The 23,063-nt window shown below is 42.9% G+C and overlaps 1 protein-coding gene across 2 annotated transcripts in view; it reads right to left on the minus strand.

The window, feature by feature from the left end:
• TBC1D31 (TBC1 domain family member 31) overlaps positions 1-10,802 on the minus strand; it is a 62,532-nt gene extending 51,730 nt beyond the window's left edge. The window contains exons 1-3 of one of the 2 annotated variants that reach the window (XM_061123266.1): positions 10,535-10,802; positions 5,759-5,905; positions 1,889-2,004 (exon numbers count right to left, since the gene is read on the minus strand). In XM_061123266.1, the coding sequence (XP_060979249.1) occupies positions 1,889-2,004; positions 5,759-5,905; positions 10,535-10,611 (340 nt within the window). In that variant the 5' untranslated portion in view covers positions 10,612-10,802. The remainder of the gene's footprint in view (positions 1-1,888; positions 2,005-5,758; positions 5,906-10,534) is intronic. The other variant, XM_061123267.1, reaches the window with a different exon arrangement.
• Between the last annotated feature and the right edge of the window lie 12,261 nt (positions 10,803-23,063).

The following is a 23,063-nucleotide window of genomic DNA, read 5'->3' on the forward strand; positions in this document are numbered from 1 at the left end:
CAGAATCCATGCACGGACGCGGTGAAGAAGCGGGATTTGGCAGTGAAGAAAGGGAGGTAGTTGGGGAGGTGGGGACAACACCTAAGGAAAGGGCTTTGTTACGAGGGGTTTCCATAAGACAGGAGAGGGTATAAAAGATACAACTAAGATGAGGGGAGAGACTGATGGAATCCAAGAAAGCAGTCACAGATCAGTTTAAAGACTGAGTGTATCAGAACTTCTGCATCAGCAGTGTCTGTAATACCAAAAACTGAAAGCAGTTTCAAATCCACCAAAAGGTAATAGGTTAAACATGAATAATCATGGTATAAGGAATTCCCTGGTGGCCCAGCAGTTAAGACTCCATGCTTCCACTGCAGGGGGCAAGGGTTCAATTTCCTGATTGGGGAACTAAGATCCCACAAGCCTGCAGGGTGAGGCCACACAATAATAGTAATTGTGGTATTGCAAACATTTCTAGAGCAGAATTATTAAGTATTGATCTTAAACACATAAATTTTTCACAAGGGAAGGAAGTGAGTCTACCAAATGATATAGATAGGATGATCATAGATTTGTTAGAATATAAAAAAGGCATATGCAGAGAACACAGATTGCAGAGATGGGCCCTGATGTAAACGCACTGACTGTCTCCGGGCATGACTGCCTTTTCTTCCTGCAGGTGCTGTGAGAGGGTGGTGGGACTGGGAGCAGGGGCCTGCAGCAAGACTCCCAGATTAGAAATCCTGGCTCCGCTGCTTACCAAGCTGTGGAAACCTGGTTAATTTATTTCTGTGCCTCAGTTTCCTCATCTGAAAACTGGGCATAACAACAGTTACCATCTCTGTGGGTTACTATGATCATTAAAATTAATAATATTCACAGAACAGTACCTGGCAAGGAGTAAACACTATTTAAGTGTTAGCCAACACTATTATTACTATTCTTATAGTTTACAATCTTTCTAAATGTTGTATCTGATACATTAATAACAAGAAAAAACAACGCAGTTGAGATTTTTCTTAATAATAAGATCAATTTATAGAACTCTTTAGTTCTCTATTAAAAAGTGTAATGTGGCAAAAAATATCAATACACATGTAAAATTTAAAAAATATTTATTCTTGTACATGTGCAGTGAGGAATTTGGCCTTCAAAGAGAGGTATGCATGGCCTTTGTCCAGCAAGCTCTAAACCCTTGGAATTTCCCCAGTGGTGGGAGTGTCTCTGTTATCTGTGGTAGGTCCCTGGACAAAACAGATGGTCTGTGCTACAGATAGAACCTCAGAGTGGGGACTGACCACACCATAACGGCCAACAATGTGAGTGATTAGAAGGCTCAGGCTTTGGGTCTCATACCATCATCAGCCCAACCTCCAGAGAGGAGGAGACTGGAAATGGAGTTCAACCAAGCTGGCAACCCAGCACCGATGCAATGGAGCCCCAGTAAAAACTCAAGAGCCTGGGTCAATTTCCTGGTGCGGCAATGCTCGGCGCAGATGGCCACATGCCGATGCTGGGCGGGTAATGTGTCCCTGGGGATGACGGAAGCATCCCTTTTGGGAGCCTCCCAGGATCTACCCTAGGCGGCTCTTCCTTTGGCTGGTTTTAATTTGTATCCTTTTGCTATAAATTATTTTTTAAAAACTATAATCATAAGCATAGTGAATTCTGTGAGTCATTCTACTGAATTCTCAAACCTGGGGGTAGCTGTGGGGAACCCTGAATTTGCAGCCTGTTGATCTGATGTGAGGATGGCCCTGGGACCCCCGAACTTGTGGCCAGTGTCTGAAGTGAGGGCTGTCCTGTGGGGTCTGCTCCCTCCCCTCAGACTGTACAGACTGGCCAACTCCCTGCAGGATTTCCATCTACATTCACTCTGCTTCAAAAAATAAACAGAACTTCTTACCTGTATCGAAACATTTAATAGAATAATCAGCTAACGCCACAAGGAATTCAGACTTCCGATGAAGATTAAAGGCCAGAGCTGTGCAAGCTTGTGTTGTTCGCTGAACGAGATTAAACCTAGTAAGAGATTACTGTGTTAGTATCAGAATTTCTTCCAATAACCGTAAAACTCCACATCAGCGGAGTCCTTAGAGAAGAAGAAAATGAAACCCAAGAAAATGAACTCCCATTTTGGAAGAACAAAAGCAGATGACAAAGAGTGCTACCTGCCATGGAAAGGAGTTTGGATCTTACTTACAATGGATGGGAAGCCGTCGAGAACTTTTGAGCAGACCAGAATCACAGCCAGGCATGACTTTTAGGAAGAGGATTCTGGGTATAAAATGGAAAGGAAGAATAGAAGAGGTGTCAGAAGTCAAGGGGAGAAAGGTCCGGTGATGCATCAAACGGGGTGAAGAGGGAGGAATCAGGAATCCCTCACATGTGAAGTGGAGATAAAAAGATGTCTCATAAGGCTGTCGTGAAGGTTAAATGAATACACGATGATTAAGTGAACTAATGTATGTTTAAGTGCTTAGCAGAGTACTTGGCACCTAGCTAGAGTTTCATTAACCAAAAAAATGAAGTTTTCAGGCTTAGGCAAAAGAGGAAGAAGTGTGGCGGTAGGAAATAGTAATTCCAGTTTTAAACAGGTAGCATTAAGGACAGGGAGACCTAGCATGCTGCAGTCCATCGGGTTGCAAAGAGCTGGAACGACTGAGCAACTGAACTGAACTGAACTGATTAAGGCCTTTGAAAAGCATTTACAGCTGTGCTGTCCAAAAGAAATGGAATACAGGCCATGTGTGTTACTAAAAACTTTCTAGAAGCCACATTAAAAGTTAAAAATATATAAAATTAATCTTAACATATTAAACTTAATTTACTGTGTATCTAAAATATTATCATTTCAACATTTAATAGAAATTATCAGAGATACTGTACATTCTTTTTTCTCACAGTGAGTCTTCAAAACCCAGTGTATTTTATATCATCAATGCATCTCAACTTGGCCAAGCCACCTCTCAAGGGCTGAGGGCAGTTAGTGGCTACCAAATTAGACAGTGCTATCTAGAAGCTCCCCCGTGGGTGGGAGAAGCAGGTCTGAGTTAACAATGTTCCATGGCAGCTGAAACCTGAGGCTTGGTGGTAACGAGCTGATTAAAAAGAATACCGAGAATATGGAAAGAAGCATGCTGGGGACAAATGCCCCAGTAGCAGGACAATAAGGGCAAAGACAGTGGAAAAAGTCAGCAAAGCAAAGGGAAAACCGATCTCAGAGGCGGAAAAGTCAGGAAAGAGTTGTACCTTGAAGCAAAAGAAAAATTTCATAAAGGATGGAAGACAAGAGTATTTAGTAAGATGAGAACTGAAAAGAGACCACTGGATTAAGCGATCAGGAAGACTGTGAGTGAGCCCACTGTAGTGGCCTTTAGGATTAGACAGGCCTGATCTCACGTCACAGCTACGCCACATGTACCTATACTCGGATGTGAATATTTACAGAGAGAACAGGAACAGTGGACAGAATAAAAGAGAGGAACATTCAGGGTGCAAAGTCCCACGGGCAGCCACAGAAGCTAGAGATTAGCAGTGTTAGAAATAAGGATCATCTAGTTTTACAAACTAGTTTTTCAAATGGTTGGACTTAACGGATATATTTGAGTTGTGGTGGGAAGAAGGCAAGGAAGCTTGAGGGTGTCTATTTTCCCATAAATCAGGAGACTAGGCAGTCAGAATAAGAGTAGAGTCTGAACACAAGGAACCACAGAAATTGGTTAAGGTTTGGAAAACTCAGAGAAGAATGGAACAACTAAATGACAACAGATATAAGCAAATGAAGTACTAGCATCATTGATGCTGAAGTTCATTGCTCTATAACGGAGTCAATCAACAATTATTTTTATTTTGTTTAGTTTGGGATTTTTATTTTATTTTGTTTAGTGGGAGCAAAGACACAGGTATATTGATTTAATTTGAAACTGGCTGCGTAGTTACGCAAGAGTAATGGGTGGGAGAATTGTGACCATTAGGTAAGGAGTGGAAACAATGATTAACACATTTATACCCAGTAAAAGACAGACAGATAAATCATTTATGAGCTCTTCTTTCCCTGAACTATTTGAGAATAGGTAACCGAAATCACATTTCCTATAAACAAGGAAATTTTCCTACATAATCACAATAAAATCATCAAAATCCAAAAATTACATCTATATTACTACTGTCCAATTCCCAGACCTCAGTTTTGTCCACTGTCCTAAAAACATCCTTTACAGCAAAGGGATCAGTGCAGATCCGAGCCTTGACTTGTCATGTGTCTAGGCTCCCTTCATCTGCAACAGTCTTCAGACTCTCTGCATCTTTCATGTCCTTGACCCTTGTGAAGGTCACAAGCCAGTCTTGCTATCCAATGCCCTTAATTTAGCTCTGCCAGCTGGTTCTGCTGATTAGACTCAGGTCACCTGTCTTTGGCAGGAATATGAAAGAAGTGACATTATGTTCTTACCACTGCACCCTATCAGGTGGCACACAAACTTTGATTTGCCCCACTACTGGTTATTTTAACTTTAATCCTTTGATAAGGTGGTATTTGCCAAGCTTCTTCACTGCAAAATTACTGCTTTTTTTCCTCTTTAATAAGTATTTTCGGGGGAGGTACTCTGTGACTGCAAACATCCAATCTCATTGTTGACTACAGCATTAATTCACGGATTTCCATTTATTCAGTGGGTTACGAGCCACCACTATCATTTATTTTGAAACTCACTGTCTCCAATCTGCCCAGAGAGAGCTCCTTCAAGGTGACGTTTCTGTACTTCGGACACATCCCCATCCTTCTTTGACCGAGTCCTTCTTTCTGGCCACAGAGTGTTGCAGGCTCATCTTGTACCTCCCCTGCCTCCATCCTAAAACTGGCTGTTTCTCCAAGGAGCCCCAATTCCTTGAAGCAGACTGATATTTAGAAAGGAACTGGGCACTGGGTATATTCGTTACTACTGGGGTGTTATTGTTTCCAGGCCCTATGAGTGAACAAAGCTAGGAAATTTATGTCCATATAATTTATTCACTTTCTCATACACACACCTCTATTTATTTTTATGTCTATCTATATATATTCAAAACCAAGGATTCATACAGATAGTACCAAATCCAATCCAGGTCCACAGGGTTTAGTCTAGTTTTCTCCTTTTCCATATCCATAACTCCGCTTTCCGATAGTCAGGAACCTGGCCCCCATTAGCCTCAGTACACTCATTTGACCAAAGCCCCCATCTTTCCCATGACTGCCCCCATCCCCACACAGACACTTTCTGACTCTCTGGCTGGGCCAGCACAGTTTTCCCTTTCCACCTACCCCCACTCCAGCGATGACTACCTCGATCAATTCCCACCTAATTGCATTCTCACTCAATTGTTTGGTAAAGGAAAAGAAGAGAAGGAAGAGTGATGATCAAGTCTGTAAAGATTCCAAGATCTAGTTCACTCTGACAATAATGTACTATATAAAGGCCACTGTGCTTTTTCTAAACAGGTACCAGACACTAACTGATAAACTAGCAATAATGAAGCTTGAAATTTAAGGAAAGCAAGCTACTAGAGATACTGTTAAAATAAGAACTTTAATTCTCTTAAAAAAAAAAAAAAACAACAACCATTTTTATCTCTCTATTCTTTCTCACTTTATTGCACCAGCACTAATGGCAGAATTTTACAAAGCGTCTGAAATGTAGTAAGTATTTAATAAATCTTTCTAAATGAATAATCAATAGTAGGTACTAAAATAGTCCAGAAAGTAATTACTTGGTAAATATCCAAAGTATTTGCTCACCTGTTTCCACACAAGTCAAAAACATAGATATTTCCGTGATGGTCCCCAGCAATTAAACAATCACCTGAGCTATCAAAAGCCACGTTCAAAAATCTTAAAACCTTGGGAAGGTAATCCGAAGTGTTGTGAATGATGTTCACTATAATTCTGCCAAAAAACAAACAAAACAAAGAACCATTAAACTCTTTGTCAAGCATTACTTGTTATTATGAAGACTATGCATTGTGTAGTACACCTCACTAGTTGTGAAGTTTTTTGCCTACCCCTTCTTCCCTCTTCTACTGCTCCTCCTCCTTTCCTAGAAGCAAACATACAGTGACTTCTGAAAACTGTACAGGATGTTATTATCAGAGTTGCTACTGTTGGTTTATTCATCAAACACCTAAAAACTCACAAAGCATCAGACACGGCATAAGCCAGGAGATAAGGGTAGTTGATAGACAGAGGCCCTGCCCTTATGAAGCTTTCAGTATAGGAGTAGAGACAAACACTAAAAAAATAGTTTCCCTGGTGGCTCAGTGGTAAAGAATCTGTCTGCCAATACAGGGAACACTGGTTCCATCCCTGGTCCCGAACGATTCCACAGAACATGCTGCAGAACGACGAAGCTTGTGCACCAGAGCTATTGAGCCTGTGGCTCTAGAGCCCAGGAACTGCAACTGCTGAGTTTTTCCACCGCAACTACTGAAGGCTGTGTCCTAGAGCCCGTGTTCTGCAACAGAAACCTGCCCACCACATCTGGAGAGCAGCCCCTGCTCGCCACAACTAGAGGAAAGCTCGTGTGGCAACAAAGACCCAGCGCAGCCAATAAATTACTTTTAAAAAATTATTAAAAGAATAAACACACACGAGCAGATTTATAAGCTGTGATTAAGTGACAGACAACACGATATGATAAGAAAATGTATTTTTGACCAAGTAGTTGGATTTTTACATCAAGCAACAGACAAAAACAATGAAGTACTTAATGAAAAGTAGTTTTATATAAATCACCAACTACCATATGTAAGAAAAATTTCAATTCAATATCCTAATTTTAAGATACCCTGATGAGATTTTGTTTTTGTGACTCAGGGTGTTCCAAAATGTACATGAATTTTATTTTCAAGTATATCTGTAGTTATTGTTGTTCAGTCGCTCAGTCATGTCCGACTCTTTGCAACCCTATGAACTGTAGCACACCAGGCTTCCCTGTCCTTCATTACCTCTGGGAATTTGCTCAAACTCCTGTCCATTGAGTCAGTGATGCCATCCAACCATCTCATCCTCTGTCGCCCCCTTCTCCTCCTGCCCTCAATCTTTCCCAGCATCAGGGTCTTTTCCAAGGAGTCGGCTCTTTGCATCAGGTGGCCAAAGTATTGGAGCTTTAGCTTCAATCTAAAAATATGATTGTATCTGTCTAAAGGTATTATTTTTTGAGAAGAAGATCAAGTACCTATATCTGCTGAAAAGAAAACTTATAAAACTTGCAGAACCAATTAACTCCTTAAAATAATACATGTGTGTATATCTGGGTCATGAAGACCAGAGTGACCCCACTCTCTCCTGCATGCATGCATGTTAAGTCGCTCCAGTCATGTCCAACTTTGCAAGACCCCATGGACTATGGCCTGCCAGGCTCCTCTGCCCATGGTTCTCCACACGAGAATATTGAAGTGTGCTGCTGTGCCCTCCTCCAGGGGATCTTCCCAACCCAGGGATTGAACTCGTGTCTCTTATGTTTCCTGCATTGGCAGGTAGGTTCTTTACCAGTAGTACCACTTGGGAAGCCCACTCTCTCCTGCAACAAGTTTTCAAATCATGAAATTTCTTAATTGACTTTTTATGAATTTGAATTTTAATATTAGAAACAATTGCCTCATTACTTCATTTAAAAACCACTAAATTAAGTATATCAAACATATTTATTTAAAAATAAGGCTTTTGAGACTCACTGGATCAAACAGTAAAATTATTTCTATCTAGTTCCTAACAAAGATTCTTGGCTTGACCAAACTTTAGTCAGTCTTCCGAACCTTCTCCTAGGCCCATCGGTGCATTCCCTTAAAAAATCTGATTTTAGCAAGTCTGCTCAGTCAGTTTAATCAGAGCCCCCTACCTTCAATACCATCATTCTTGACACCTGATGGGGTTCCTCATGCTCCATCATCTCCCAACTGCTGTCTGATCACTCTGGCCCATCTTCAGCAAGAATCCTGTGAGGTAGATTTACCCCAGATGTTTTCTCTTGGTAATTTTCCATCCTCTGACCCCTACCTTGCTCTCTGTCTATAACTTCCCTCTTGCCCAGGCTGTATTTCGAACCGAGCCCAGAACACATCAACTCCAGTTCTACACTGAGACCTTGCTTCCTCTCTTGCAATAATAGTCTTGAATAAAGTCTCTTTTCACCACTTTAACTACTGTCCAGCTCTGGTTTTTCTCTGACATTCCCCAAGTGGAGTTGGGAGAATAAATGTATTGAGACAATAAGTAACAACATCAAGATGTTCCCTGGCAATTAAACTTAGACCAAGCAAGGACTTTTCCCTCCAGTCTTTTTTCTATGATGTTTACTATGTGTGTGTGGATTACAAAATTACATGGTCATTGTTCAAAATATGGAAAATACAGAAAGACACTAATAATTTTATTATAACCGTACCATCATGACATAATCACATTTAATAGCAAAATTCTGTCCTTCTGACTTTTCATATAAATCACACATGCAAGTATTTATTTTAGAACTGTTTTTCAACAACTCATAATTTGCCTGATGGTGTTCCTCAGTCCTTAAACATAACAAACACATCAAATATTTACTGAATACCAAGATACATGAGACACTAATTCCCTAAGACAATCTTGCTGTTAAGCACGATTATCTTCACTTACTGCCCAAGATTAACTTGCCCAAGGTCACAGAGCTGGTTGGTGGACATTTACTTCAACTGCAGTCCATGTGACTCCACATTCAGCACTCCCCACCCCCCTGCCCTTCTCAACATCATAACAATGGGTGTTAATGAACAAAAAGAAACTATGTTTTAGTGGAAGGAACAGATAAGGACATTTTCACACAAACGTGAGTCATTTTCTGAATCTTGTATGTGTGTCTAGATATTAACAGTAAAAAAAAAAAATAATTGTGGGCAGGCATAATTTTTAGAACATGTAGAGAATCTCAGAAGCAGAGGCGGTGTTGGGACTTCCCTGGTGGTCCAGTGGCTGAGAATCCACTTTCTAATGCAGGAGACGTGGGTTCAACCCCTGGAGGGTGAACTGATTCCACGTGCCATAACTAGTACCCAGCACAGCCAAAACAAACAAACAAAAAAATTTTTTTTAAGATGTAGAGGTGGTATTTACATAAACTCCAAATTTGGGAGTGAAAATCTACATGGAAGAATTCCTGTTCCAGACAAAATGTTGATTCAATGGAGATGATGGGATGGCAACATTGCTGGGGGACTGAGAACAACCAGATACCAAGTAAGCTAATGGTATCATGTGTAGCACTGAGCTTTTGCAATTGGCACTCAAAGTCTACTGATTTTTTGAGGAGCAACCAAAGAATCAACAGAAAAATTACTAGAACGTGAAACACATGAAATATGAACACAAGTGAGGCAGTAAAGTCAATGGCATCCTAAGGGATTAAAAGCAGTAAGATTAACACGGCACCAATATGGCACCACTTTGGGACAAAGGCTCCCATCAAAGTCACACAGGAGCATCACACAGGACAGAGACCAGGGAAAAGAAAGAAAGGAAGAGCTGGGAAGGAAGGGATGAATGGGCAGAGCAAGGAGGATTCTTAGAGCAGTGAAAATATTTTGTATGAGACCATAATGGTGGATGGGCCGTTATACATTTGTCCAAACCTACAGAATGTAGAACACAAAGACTGAATCTTAATATAAACAGTGGGATTCGGTTGGTAACCATGTGTCAACACAGGCTGAACAACTGCAACAAGTGTACTGCTCTGGTGGGGGACTTTAATAAAGGTGTGACTAGGCGTGTGTAGAGGCAGGAGATGCATGGGAAATCTCTCCACCTTTCTCTCAATTTTGCTGCGAACCTAAACCTGTCCTAAAGAAACAAAGTCTATTTTTAAAAAAAGTAGCAGCAACGCTGACCTTACTAAGAGGCCGACCTACGTTGGATACACATTAATGCATAAACTCCGAGAGAACCAGAAGTTTGTTCCGTTCCACAACTCTCCCCCAGCGCTTAGAAGCTTGGCAAGGAGTAGGTGCTCATCAAATAGTTGATGACTAGAATGCTTGCATGCCTGACTGCTAACAATGATTCAAGGATGGATAAGATTCAAGGATGGCATTTGGAAGAAGAAGTGCATTCTTCTCCGGCATCCGTTCCTCCTCCTGAGTTCCTTCCCAGATGTTATAATTAACAAATAAGTTACTGAGCATCTACCGCGTGCCAGGAATACCACGGGGATTCTGGGCTAATTAAGGCAGGCAGTCCTGGGTCCCATTAGAAGCGCAAATTCCCCAGCATAAATCAGGGAATCCTAATGAGACCCCTGTCCCCAGGACTGGGAAAGGAAGTCTCTAAGGATCATCAAACTCAAGCTACCTGCGTTTATCAGAGGTCATCCAACCCCGGGATCACGAGCAGCGTAAGAACCAGAACCTCCGTGCGGTTCCCCGCACCCCCTCCCGAAACCCTCCCCAACAGACCCGCAAACGCCTCTCCGAAGCCGCGGACCCGCCCCTCGCCAGCCTCCATCCCCCTCCAGCGCGCGCCTCCTCCCGCCGCGGCCTGTACCCGTCCCGAGTGGCCGGGGATGGCTTGCGGTGCCATATCTTGCCGCTCTCCTTGCTGCCCAGGTCTGTGCTCTGCATGTCGCAGCTCCCGCGCGACCGCCGCCGGGCCGGACAACGGTCCCGGCGCCTTCCCAGCAGGCGCCGCGCTCCCGGCCCGGGAAACTTGAAGCGCCGGCCGAAGCAGCAGGGATCCCCGGCGTGGATCGTACCAACCGCGCGCAGGACGCCGATATTTCTATTTACAACTAATCGGGCCTTCCCTCCCAAACTCCGCCCAGCCGACCCTTCCCGCACCGGACGACGGAATCGGCCAACGACCTTCTCCCTTAGGCTCCGCCCCCTTTCGCGGTCCGCCTCCCAAAGCCTTCTGGGAGTCGTAGTTTTCTGCAGGTGTAACGTGGGCGCGTGGTATCACCTTGGGAATTCCGATCTCTGGGCTCCTCGGTGGGTTTTAGAGTCCCAAGGGAAGCAAAGAAAATAATTTTCCCCGGTGGCCCCGGATTGTGTTTCACATTGCGTTTAGGGATTAAGAAGTTGTACAGACAACTAATAGAGAAGAAAGGACCCAAGTGCATGGAGAGTTGAAGGGTTCCTTTTATAGAGTATTCGGCTTCAAAAAGAATCTTGATAGTCTGCTCTTGTTGACCTTTCCACCGTCGTCATGAGTGTTGTTTCAATTCCATAGTCTAGTTCAGTTCAGTGGCTCAGTCGTGTCCGACTCTTTGCCACCCCATGGACTGCAGCATGCCAGGCCTCCCAGTCCATCACCATCTCCCGGAGCCACTCAAACTCATTTCCATTGAGTGGATGATGCCATCCAACCATCTCACCCTCTGTCGTCCCCTTCTCCTTCTGCCCCCAATCCCTCCAGCATCAGGGTCTTTTCAAATGAGTCAGCTCTTCGCACCAGGTGGCCAAAGTATTGGAGTTTCAGCTTCAGCATCAGTCCTTCCAATGAACATCCAGGACTGATCTCCTTTAGGATGGACTGGTTGGATCTCCTTGCAGTCCAAGGGACTCTCAAGAGTCTTCTCCAACACCACAGTTCAAAAGCATCAATTCTTCGGCACTCAGCCCTCTTTCTAGCCCAACTCTCACATCCATACGTGACTACTGGAAAAACCATAGCCTTGACCAGAGGGAGGCTCACTATTTTGGGGTCCAATTCACCAGACATGCACCAATAAAACAGTGTGGTCAACAGTAGATTGTGTTGACACCAGAGAAATTCTTTCTGAAGACTATTTACTTAGAACTTTCATAGTGCTTTGTTGTTGGTGTTTTGTCACTAAGTTGTGTCAGGCTCTTTGTGACCCTATGGGCTGGTAGCCTGGCAGGCTCCTCTGTCCAGTGAATTCTGCAGGCAAGAATACTGGAGTGGGTTGCCATTCCCTTCTCCAGGGGATCTTCCTGACCCAGGGATTGAACCAGGGTTTCTTGTGTCTCCTGCATTGGCAGGGGAGTTATTTGCCACTAGCGCCACCTGGGAACTAGGTATCAAACATGCTTCCCTGCTGGCTCAGACGGTAAAGAATTGGCCTGCAATGCAGGAGCCCTGGGTTCAGCCCCTGGCTTAGGAAGATCCCCTGGAGGAGGGCATGGCAACCAACTCTAGTATTCTTGCCTGGAGAATCCCCATGGACAGAGGAGCCTGGCGGGCTACAGTCCATGGGGTCACAAAGAGTCGGACTTGACTGGGCAACTAAGCCCACCAGGTATCACTCTTCTGTAGTGCTTGAGGAGTATTAACTCATTTAATTCATTTAATCCTCATAGCGAACCTACAATATTGGTAGTACCATTGTCCCTATCTTTAGTGCTCTGTGAGGTAGTGTTGGTTTCCTGAGGCTGTGGCTAAGACAATAAAAATTTATTCTCTCACCATTCTGTAAGCCAGAGTCTGAATCAAGTGTTGGCTGGCTGCTCCCTCCAGGGGTTCTAGGAAAGACTCTGCCCTCCCCCACCTTTTTTTCTCTTCCAGCTTCTGGTGGCCGCTGGCTTCCTTGGTTTGAGATCACATCACTTCATTCTCTGCCTTCATTTTCACCATACCTTCTCTTTTCCGCTAATCTCTATCTCAAATTTCCCTTTACTTTTCTTTTATAAGAACACCTGTCGTTGGACTTAGGGCCCACCTGGGTAATACAGGATAATCTCAAGACCCTTAATTTACTTACACCTGCAAAGACCTTATTTCCAAATCAGGTATCATCCACACATTCTGGGAATTAGACTGTGGATATGTATTTTGGGAGCCCACTATTCAACCCACTGCAGGGAGAAAAATCACTTTTTCAAAATTACATGTGTCTCACACAGCAAACCATACACATTTCATCAGTATCAGAGACAAATCTGCTGAATGATTTGCCTAATGACTCTGCTTTAACCTGCCTGTAGCTCAGCTTGTATGGGTTGTCACAGCCTATGTGACCATTCAAGTCAATTTCAGATATGAATAAAGAGGTTTCTATACTACAGATGTTCTGGACACCCACTTTGCACTTACCTTTGGATTTAGTTGGACCTGGCCTGAAGGTCAGCCTGGTAATTGAAGAGATGTGTACCTTTCCAGTCATTACAGTCTCCCAATTTTAATAACCGAAGTTGGCAGACCAACTTGAAAGTGAAAAACGCTCAGGTGTGTCCAACTCTTTGCAACCCCATGGACTATATGGTGCATGGGATGCTACAGGCCAGAGTACTGGAGTGGGTAGCCATTCACTTCTCCAGGGGATCTTCCCAACCCAGGGATCAAACCCAGGTCTCCCATATTGCAGGCAGGTTCTTTACCAGCTGAGCCACAAGGAAAGCCCAAGAATACTGGAGTGGGTAGCCTATCCCTTGGGTTATTAAAATAAATAATAAAAATATTTATTAATAAATATGTCTAAAATTTTAATATTTATTTTAAAATAAATATTTAAAATTTTTTATTTTTAAAAAATATTTATTTGGCTCCACTGGGTCTTAGTTGCAGCACAGGGGTTCTTCATTGTGGCATGTGGGATCTAGTTCCCTGACCTGAGCCCCCAGTCTAAGCCACTGAAGCACCAGAGAAGTCCTTCTAGTTTCATCTTGAATCATTACTTAGTCAATAACTGATGCATCCTATACATATATACATATATATTTTTTCAGCTTTACTGATGTGTAATTGACATTGAATAAACTGCACATATTTAAAGTGTGTAATTTTATAAATTTTGACATAAATATATTCCTGTGAAACCATCACCATAATCAAGATAATGAATACATCCATCACCTCCAAAATCTTCTTCCTGACTCTTTGCAATCTCTTTTTATTCCTACCCCACCCTATCCACAGACAACCACTGATTTGCTTTCTGTCTCTTAGATTAGTTAATCTAGAAATTTACACAAAGGAGTGTTAACTAGGTAATTTTTTTTGAGGGGGGTGGTCTGGCTTCTTTCATTCAGCAGAATTATTTTGAGAGTCAACTATGTTGTTGGGTATATCAGTGGTTCATATTTTGTTATCACTGAGTAGAATTCGATGGTATTTCTATACCACAATTAGTGGGTATATTCACCTATTGAGGAACGTTACCAAGAAAGCTGTTATGAACATTCTTGTGCAAGTCTTTGTATAAATATGTTTCCATCTCTGGCCAGTAAATTCCTAGATGTGGAGTGGCTTGGCCACATAGTAAGTGTAGGTTTAACTTTTTAGGACAGCATCAAGCATTTTCAAAGTAGCTATCATTTTACATCCCCACCGATACTGAGTAGTGTAGGATATTTTCAGGTGCTCTGCATCTATGAGAAGTCTGTGTAATTATAGCCATTCTAGGGTATTATGGTACCTCGTGGTGATTTTAATTTCTGTTTCTAGAATGACAAATGACGTTCAGTATCTTCTTGTGATTATTTGCTTCTGCATATATCTGCTCAGATCTTTTGCCTGATTTATAATTGGGCTGTTTATTTTCTTGAGTTTTGAGGATTCTGTATATGTTCTGGATATAGGCCTTTTATCATATTTAAGTTTCGCAAATATTTTCTCCTGTGTCTTGTGTTTTCTTTCTCTTGACAGTGTCTCTGAATGAATAGAAAATATTCATGTGGATGAAGGGTTGACCAGGTCAGTCACTGTGGAAGGGATCCAAACAGGCAACAGTTGGGATGACACCGGTGCGTTGACACATTGTGTAGGAAAGCTGACATTGCACAGGAAAGAGCTGTTTCATCAGTGAAACAGAAATGTGTGTCATGCTGCTCACTGACACAAAGCCAGGCAATGTTTTCCATTTCCTAGATGACTATTTGGCCCTGTAAGCAAAGGGGTTAGGAGGCCAAAGCCATTACAGGTGAACTGTGACATTGTGCACCTCCCCCCACCCTTTAAACATGAGTCAGGACAGAAAAAAAACTCAAAGGGATATGCTCCAAGTTGCTTAAATAAATATTCATGCCTGGGGTACTCATAAAACATACATGAAAGCAATCCAGGGTAGTATTTCATGTGAAATCAAAAGGATTTGGCACCTACAGCTGAAATGGTACAGTATCAAAGCAGAGGAGAAAGTGTGATGTTGATCTTGACAGGCAGCAAGATCATTCCCACATCCAGTGAGAAACTACTCACATAGACTAGGGTTTCTAAAAGGCCTTCTCTTGACTAAAGGCAGGAGGGGACCAGAGGGTGAAGCTCTCGTTTCCACGGCACAATGGGCAGTGGTTGCAAATTTCCTACCTTTTTTTTTTTTTTTTTAAGATTTATTTATTTAATGTTTTGGTTGTGGTGAGTCTTTGTTGCTGCACTTGGGTTTTTTCTAGTTGCGGCAAGCAGGGGCTACTCTCTAGTTGCTGTATGTGGGTTTCTCATTGCAGTGATTCTCTTGTTGCAGAAGAGAAGCTCTAGCCCCCTGGCTTTAGTAGTTGTGGTGCACGGGCTTAGATACAAGTAATGTCAAGAGGAGGACTTCCCTGGCAGTCCACTGGTTAAGTCTTCGCCTTCCAATGCAGAGGGTATGGACTTGATCCCTGGTCAGGGAGCTAACATCCCATATGCCTCATGGCCAAAAAACCAAAACATAAAAAGTAGAAGCAAGTTTGTAACAAATTCAATAAATTACTTTAAAAATGGTCCACATCAAAAAAATCTTAAAAAAATAACCTCAAGACCATAGATAATAGTAAAAAGGAGTATAATAATTAAGAAATGATAAAATAAATAACTAATAAGGACCTACTGTATAGCACAGGGAACCTTAATCAATACTCTGTAATGACCCATATGGGAAAAGAATCTAAAAGAGTGGATATATGTATATATATGTATAACTGATTCACATTGCTGGATAACAGTAACTAACACAACTGTGTCAATCAACTATATTACAATAAAAATTAATTTTAAAAAAGAAATGATATGTTTTGATTATGTATTATCTTTTTTAAAATGTAATTTATTTCAACCTAAGTTAGTATAATTTAACATTTAATAATTGATTCAGAAAATTCCACAGTTTGCTCTTGTAAGCTAACATGAGCCTGCTCCAACCCGCAGTGTTTCTTATTTTCAACTTGTTATTGTTGTTGTTGTTTAGTCGCTAAGTCGTGTCCAAGTCTCCATGAACTGCAGCACGCCAGGCTTCCCTGTCCTTCACCATCTCTGAGTTTGCTCAAACCCATGTCCATTGAGTCAGTGATACGATCCAGCCATCTCATCCTCTGTCGCCCCCTTCTCCTCTTGCCCTCAATCTTTCCCAGCATCGTTTTCAGTTGACTACTGCTGTGTAATACCCTACCTCAAAACTTACTGGCTTAAAACAAAACTGATTTCCTGTTTTTCACAATCCTGTGAGTTGACTGGGCTCAGCTGAACAGTTCTTCTGCTTCATATGATGTAGCCAAGGTCACTCACGTTTGCATTCAGTTGAAGTTGATCTTGACCTGGAACACCCAGGATGACTTCTCTATCCGTGCTTCTCTCCATGTAGCCTCTGGTCCTTCAGGAATCTAGCCTGAGCTTTGTTCTGGCTCCCAACAAAGGAATGTTCCAATAGGACATGCTCAAACGTGTCAGTGTTTAACAAGCTTCTGTTTGGATCACCATGCCTGCCAATGTCCCATTGGCTGAAGTAGGCCACGTGGTCATGTCTGGACTCAGTGTAGATGGGAACTACGCTTGGGCAGGAATTCAGAGAGATGTGTTTTGTGGGAAGCTACTAATAAAATGGTTGACCACAGATGATCTCAGAAAATATCAGGGCACATTTGGAGGGAGTCCACACAGGAATAAATCTTCTTTAAGGGGTGTTGAGGGGGTTGTCCTACTACGTGTGTGCAGGTGTGTGTGTGTGTTTGTGTGTATATGTGCGCGCGCTGAGAGTGTGTGGAGTTGCAAATGAAGGAGGGAGAGTGGACCAGCACCACACGTAACTCAGTGGTTCTCAGCTGGGGTGAGTTTGCTCCCAGAACCCCAGAGGATGTTTGGCCATGTCTACAGACGTTCTTGGTTATCACAACTGGTGAGCTCGTCATTTGCTGCCCGTCATCCTTTGCACAGGGAAGGCTCTCACCAACCAACAACTGTAAACAGCGCCAGAGCGTCAATAGCGTCAAGGCTGAGAACCCCTGTGTGTGATCTCACAGCACCAATGTGGCTTGTTTAGTATGTGCTCTGTCTTCCCAACACATTTCCCCTCCTGCTGCTGACAGCACGTACAAGATATAACATTCTCTCAGAGCTCTCCAAATGCACGTTAGCCTGCTTGGACTGGCTTCAAACGAATGTGACAGATGTAGCCTTTCTGGCTCCAGTGCCTTGCCAGGCAAGCATATGCACGTTTTGCACATCACATCTGCAACTAAAATTCCATGACTAAAAGAGGACACACCTCCAACTCCCAGCAAAATATCTCACATGACTTTTCCTCCAGGTTTTCCGGCTCTCAGAACCTCTTGATATCTCTCTTTGATCTCTTCTCCAGGGAAGCTAGTCTGTTCTTTTCCTCGCTGTGTTAAAGTTACATTTACCCTCTCTCTGCAAAGGGGTACTCACTCATTGGTTCAGTAAATGTCAATGAAGCGCCTACTGCTGGCCAGGGCTGTCCTGGGTGCTGGCATGCAACAGGGAACAAGAGAAAGTCAGTCACCTTTGCATGGAGCTGGCATGCTAGCTGGGGAGACAGACAACTAAAGAAAGAAATGATATCACGTTAGGCAGTGAAAAGTAAAGAAAATTGTAAGCAGGGTAAAGGGGTGAAGGCAATGGGGTGGGGTGATACTTTGATTAAGGGGTTTAGGGAAGACACCGCCTGAGGGGTGCTGTCTGAGCAGGGGACTGGACCCTAAGCAGGAGGGAGACACAAAGTCAGGTTTCCTGTAACGTGTTCAGCGCCGTGTGAGAGCTTTTACTTATTTATTTATGGCTGTGCTGGGCCTTCATTGTTGCGCGAGGACTTTCTCTAGTTGTGGTGCAAGGGTTTCTCTTTGTGGTGGCTTCACTGTTGCAGAGCACAGGCTCTAGTTGCACAGGCTTTGGAGTCGCTGCTCCGCAGTTTGCGGAATCTTCCTGGACCAGGGATTGATCCTATGTCCCCTGCATTGGAAGGCAGATTCTTATCCACTGTGCCACCAGGGAAGTCCCATGTGGGAGTATTTGGTTTCCAGGGCTGTCACCAACTATCACAGACTCGGTGACTTTGGGTGCTTGCAGGCTTAGCTGTTCAATCGTGTCTGACTCTTTGCGACCCCATGGACTGTAGCCCGCGAGGCTTCTCTGTCCATGGAATTTTCCAGGCACGAATACTGGAGTGGGTTGCCATTTCCTTCTCCAGGGGAATCTTCCCGACCCAGGGATTGAAACTGCGTCTCCTGTGTCTCCGGATTCTTTACCCACTGAGCCATCTTAAAACAACCCAAAATGTATCTTCTCAAATCTCCAGGAGCCAGAGGTCTAAAATTGAGGTACTGGCAGGGTTGGTTCTTCCGGAGGCTGTAAGGAGAGTCTGTTCCCTGCCCCTCTCATAGCTCCAGGTGGCGGCCAGCAAGCCCTGATGTCCCTTGTCTTGCCGATGCATCACTCGAATATCTGCCCTTGTCGTCACATGACCTTCTCCCCTGTGTGTGTTGGTGTCTGTTTTCTCTTTTTAGAAGGACACCAAGTCATTGCTAATCCAGTGGTTTATCTCACCCTAATCCAGCCTAGTTTCATTTTAACTTGATTACATCTGCAAAGACTCTATTTTCAAATAAGGTCACGTTCACAGGGTACTGGGGGGGTTAGGGCATTACTATATCTTTTGGGGGAGTATAATTCAACCCATATGATGATTGTCTGGGAATTATCACAACGACTGGGAGCACCACCAGCCTTTAGGCCAGGGGCAAGGATGCTTGGCTGACATCCTGCAGTGTATAAACTGGTCCCACACCCTTTGGAACGTTACCGAGCTCTTCCTGTAAATGAAAACTGGGTTTGGGATAGTTAAACTAGAACCGAACTCTGTTTTATGTATAAACATAAAGGATATTTACAGAGATTTTACATACTAAGTTTTCCTAGAGTGCAACTACCGTTCTCATTCAGGCAAGATTGTACTTATTTTCTTTCTCCTTTTTTTTAAAATTGAAATATATTTCACATATAAAACCATATAAATTTAAGGTGTACATTCTTGTTCTTTCTACTTATGTGTGGATGTATTCTTACTTCCTCTCCTATATTACATGAAAAAATCACATTTTATATAAATATTTATATATGTACGTACTGTGTGTGTGTGTGTGTGTGTTAGTTGCTCAGTCATGTCCAACTCTTTGCTACCCCATGGACTGTAGCTGGCCAGGCTCCTCTGCCCATGGAATTCTCCAGGCAAGAATACTGGAGTGGGTAGCCATTCCCTCCTCCAGTATGTGTGTATACATATATATACTATTCTGCACCTTCTCTTTTTCACTCATCAAAGTATCCTGGATGTCACTCCATGTGTATTTGTAGAGATCTTCCTCATTCTTTGTTTACAGCCGCATGTTATTCTAATGTGTGAATGTACTATAGTTTACTCAATCTGTTTTCTATGTATAGAAATTTAAGTCCTTTCCAATATGTTCCAGTCACAAATAACACAATAAATAACCTTGCATGTAACTTTTTAAAAAAATATATTTTTGGTACTGTTACAGGTTTATCTTCAGGTTGAATTACCAAAATTGACATTGTTAGATTAACGAGTAAATGTATATGTTGTTTCTATTGTAATAAATTCCCTCCCTAGGGGTACTAATTTTTGCCAATCTAATAGGTTAGAAATAGTATCTGAGTATGGCTTTAAGTTGCATTTTTCTTATTATGAGAAAAGTTGAATATCTTTCAATATGTTCTAGGGTAATATAATTCTTGGTGAAGTATCTGTGTACTTTGTCCACGTTTCTGTTGAGTTTTTGGTCTTTTTTCCCCTCAGGTTTTACAAGTTCTTTATTTCCGTGGGGAATTAGTCTTTTATCTGTGGTATACCCTGAAACTATTTTCTTTCCGCTTTACCTGCTTTTGCTTTGGCTGTGCCGGGCTTTGGTTCCCCTGCTGTGTCCGGGCTTTCCCCAGCGGAGGCAGGAGGGGCTGCTCTGAGTTCTGGAACACGGACGGGCTCTAGGGCTCCCGCTCAGCAGCTGTGGCACATGGGCTTAGGTGCCCTGAGGTGTGTGGAATCTTCCTGGACCAGGATCAAACCCACATGCTCTGCATTGGCAGGTGGATTCGTAACTACTGTATCACCAGAGAAGTGCTATAATATTTGGAGCCATGTCTTTCGAGTTGTTTTGCAAACACTGAAACCCCCACCAGATGGAAGAAGTTAAGTGTACGGTGCCCACAAGCACATAGACCCCAGACCTGTTGGAACCAGAAGCCTGAGGATGGTAACTCCTGATCACCTCACCACCAACCAGTCCACGAGCTGACTATGCCCTGCTCCTTGAACACTATAAAACTCTCACTACCCCCTCTAGGGTGGGACACACAGTTCTGAGGGCAATCGCCCACTGTGGCCCCCTTTGCCTGGCAAAGCAATAAAGCTATTTTTTTTTTTTATTTCATCCGAAACTCTGTCTCTGAGCTTCTACTCAGCACCAGTGAACAGAGCCTGAGTTTTGGCAACAATAGTGTGAACAGTAATGGAGCCGATGCCCACAAAACACAACCACAGAGCTTGGTAAACAGCAGGCTCTCAACAAACAAACAACAACCTTGATGTAGGTGGCAGGTAATACTGTTTCCCCATTTGAAAGAGTCAGCTAAGAAGTTAGTGACTTGCCCGTGGTCACACAATCAGCAGAGGACAGAGACAGGACTGGAATCCAGGTTGATTCTTGTACATTGTGTAGAAGGCTGTTTATTTAGTACACACACACACACAAATCAGAATAACAAATAGGACATGCTTTATATGCTATTTAGTAATCCCCTTGTCTCCCAGTCCAGTGTGCCAAATTTTAAAAAATATCCTAATACAGGACCGGTTCTGCCAGGTATATCAGAGGTGAATTATTATTCTTGCCATAGCTTCTTCATCTACAAGACAGGGCTAACAAAACCCCCTTCCTACTAGTTAACATAATGATTAATTACATCTTTGCAGTGTACTTTGGATTTCTTGAATCTAGAAGGCACTTATATGGCAGGCATTCCACTGGGATGGTGTTCCTATATAACTGTTGTGACAGAAAGGTATTTAAGTCATCAGTTCCCTGTCTGTCAGCGTCACTCAACAGCGCAGTGCTGAGTTTCAGCACTAGGCAGGGTTGTGTTCTCCATTGTTGGTCTCCCTCCTCCAATTAAAGAAAAGTACTTATTTGTTTGGCAGTGCCGGGTAGCACACGAGACCTTCCGGCTGCGGCATGAACTCACAGTGGCAGCATGTGGGATCTAGTTTCCTGATCAGGGATCGAACCCAGGCCCCCTGCATTGGGAGTGAAGAGCCTTAGCCACTGGACCACCAGGGAAGTCTCTCCTTCCAATTTTTAAAGTTCTTTTCTCTTTGTTTAAAGGAAAACAAAGTTCTTTTTTCTTTGTTTTCTTTGGATATAGCAGGAGAGACATAGTTCAGGTTATCCTAACCACTAGGCCACCAGGGAACTTCATAAATTTGTGTTTCTAAAGTCTGAAGTTGAATTTCAGACTGAACACTCTGAATCCTAGAACATGACCCAGCAATAAATCCTGACAAACACGGGGTGTATGTTGTTTTGTTCTTGTTTTTATTTTCCCCCTCATGCACCTCACTTACAGTTTCATCAGAGAAATCTTACTTAGCCCTGCACTTAAGCTAGATAACCCACTTTCCCTCACTGTACCTTCAATATGATGGGTGCACGTGTTCTAAGTCGCTCCAGCCATGTCCAACTCTTTTGAGACCATATGGACTGTAGCCCACCAGGCTCCTTTGTCCATGGGATTCTCCAAGCGGGAATACTGGAGTGGATTGTCATGCCCTTCTCCAGGGATCTTTCAGACCCAGGGATTGAACTCTAGTCTCTTATGTCTCCTGCATTGGCAGGCAGATTCTTTATCACTAGCGCCACCTGGGTTATGATGGGTAGTGGCTAAAAGAAAACGGGGAGAGATTTGGGAAGGAACCACAGGCAAATTTTTCAAATGTTGTTATGTATACAACATTCTTACTTTTATTTTATATCAAAAGTATCTTGTAAAGTTTGTACCTATGTACATTCCCACCAGCTTTGTACAGGTAAGCAGTTGTGTCACATGTTAGGTTGGTCAAAAAGTTTGTTCAGGTTTTTCTGTAAGATGTTCTAGAAAGACCCAAACGACTTTTTGGCCAACCCAATATTTACTGCATTTGATATCCATTAGGCCCCCAAATATTGTATATGCTTCTTAGACTATGGAATATTTTGTACCTTTTTGTTCTGTAAAAACTGCTTTTGTTAATTAACATCGAGGACATGGTGCTGAGGAATGTTCTCAAAGATAATAGATTGATTAAAACTTTGCAGTCTGAAGTTACATCCTGGTGGATGGAACACCCCATTCTTGCTGAAGGACCTGAAGAATATGGGTCATTCTGACACAGGCTGTTAAGTCCAAGTGCAAAGCTTTAGATAAGGAGTTTTCAGGCCCAACATCCTACGTTTATCTTAATTTTGAGATTTCCAAGGAAAGAGGACCCAGGATCAGCTTCTCAGCTTAGGCTTAGGACTGATGTTAACACTTATACACACAGCCCCTCTCTGTTCTGAGTCTTTGCCCAGCTTCCTCTGGAGTGCATTCTGCCCCACCAGCAAATTAAGAAATCTAACCCTCTGGACTACAAGTGTGTTCCTACTGGTTTCTCTATTGGCTGGCTGTATCAGTTTTAAACTGCACGTCCTGAGATGATCCGGCCAACCAACATGGTTGTTCTCTTGCTCGCTGTACATCCCCTGCTGGACAGTGCCTGCTTCGCCTTCACCTGACTCACATGGCTGGCTGTCCTACCCCTGGCCCAGCTTCTAATCTTTAGATCCGAATATCTTCCCCAGGATAGCTTTTCAAAGGG

The sequence above is a fragment of the Dama dama genome, chromosome 21 (assembly GCF_033118175.1).
Source record: "Dama dama isolate Ldn47 chromosome 21, ASM3311817v1, whole genome shotgun sequence".
NCBI lineage: Eukaryota > Metazoa > Chordata > Mammalia > Artiodactyla > Cervidae > Dama > Dama dama.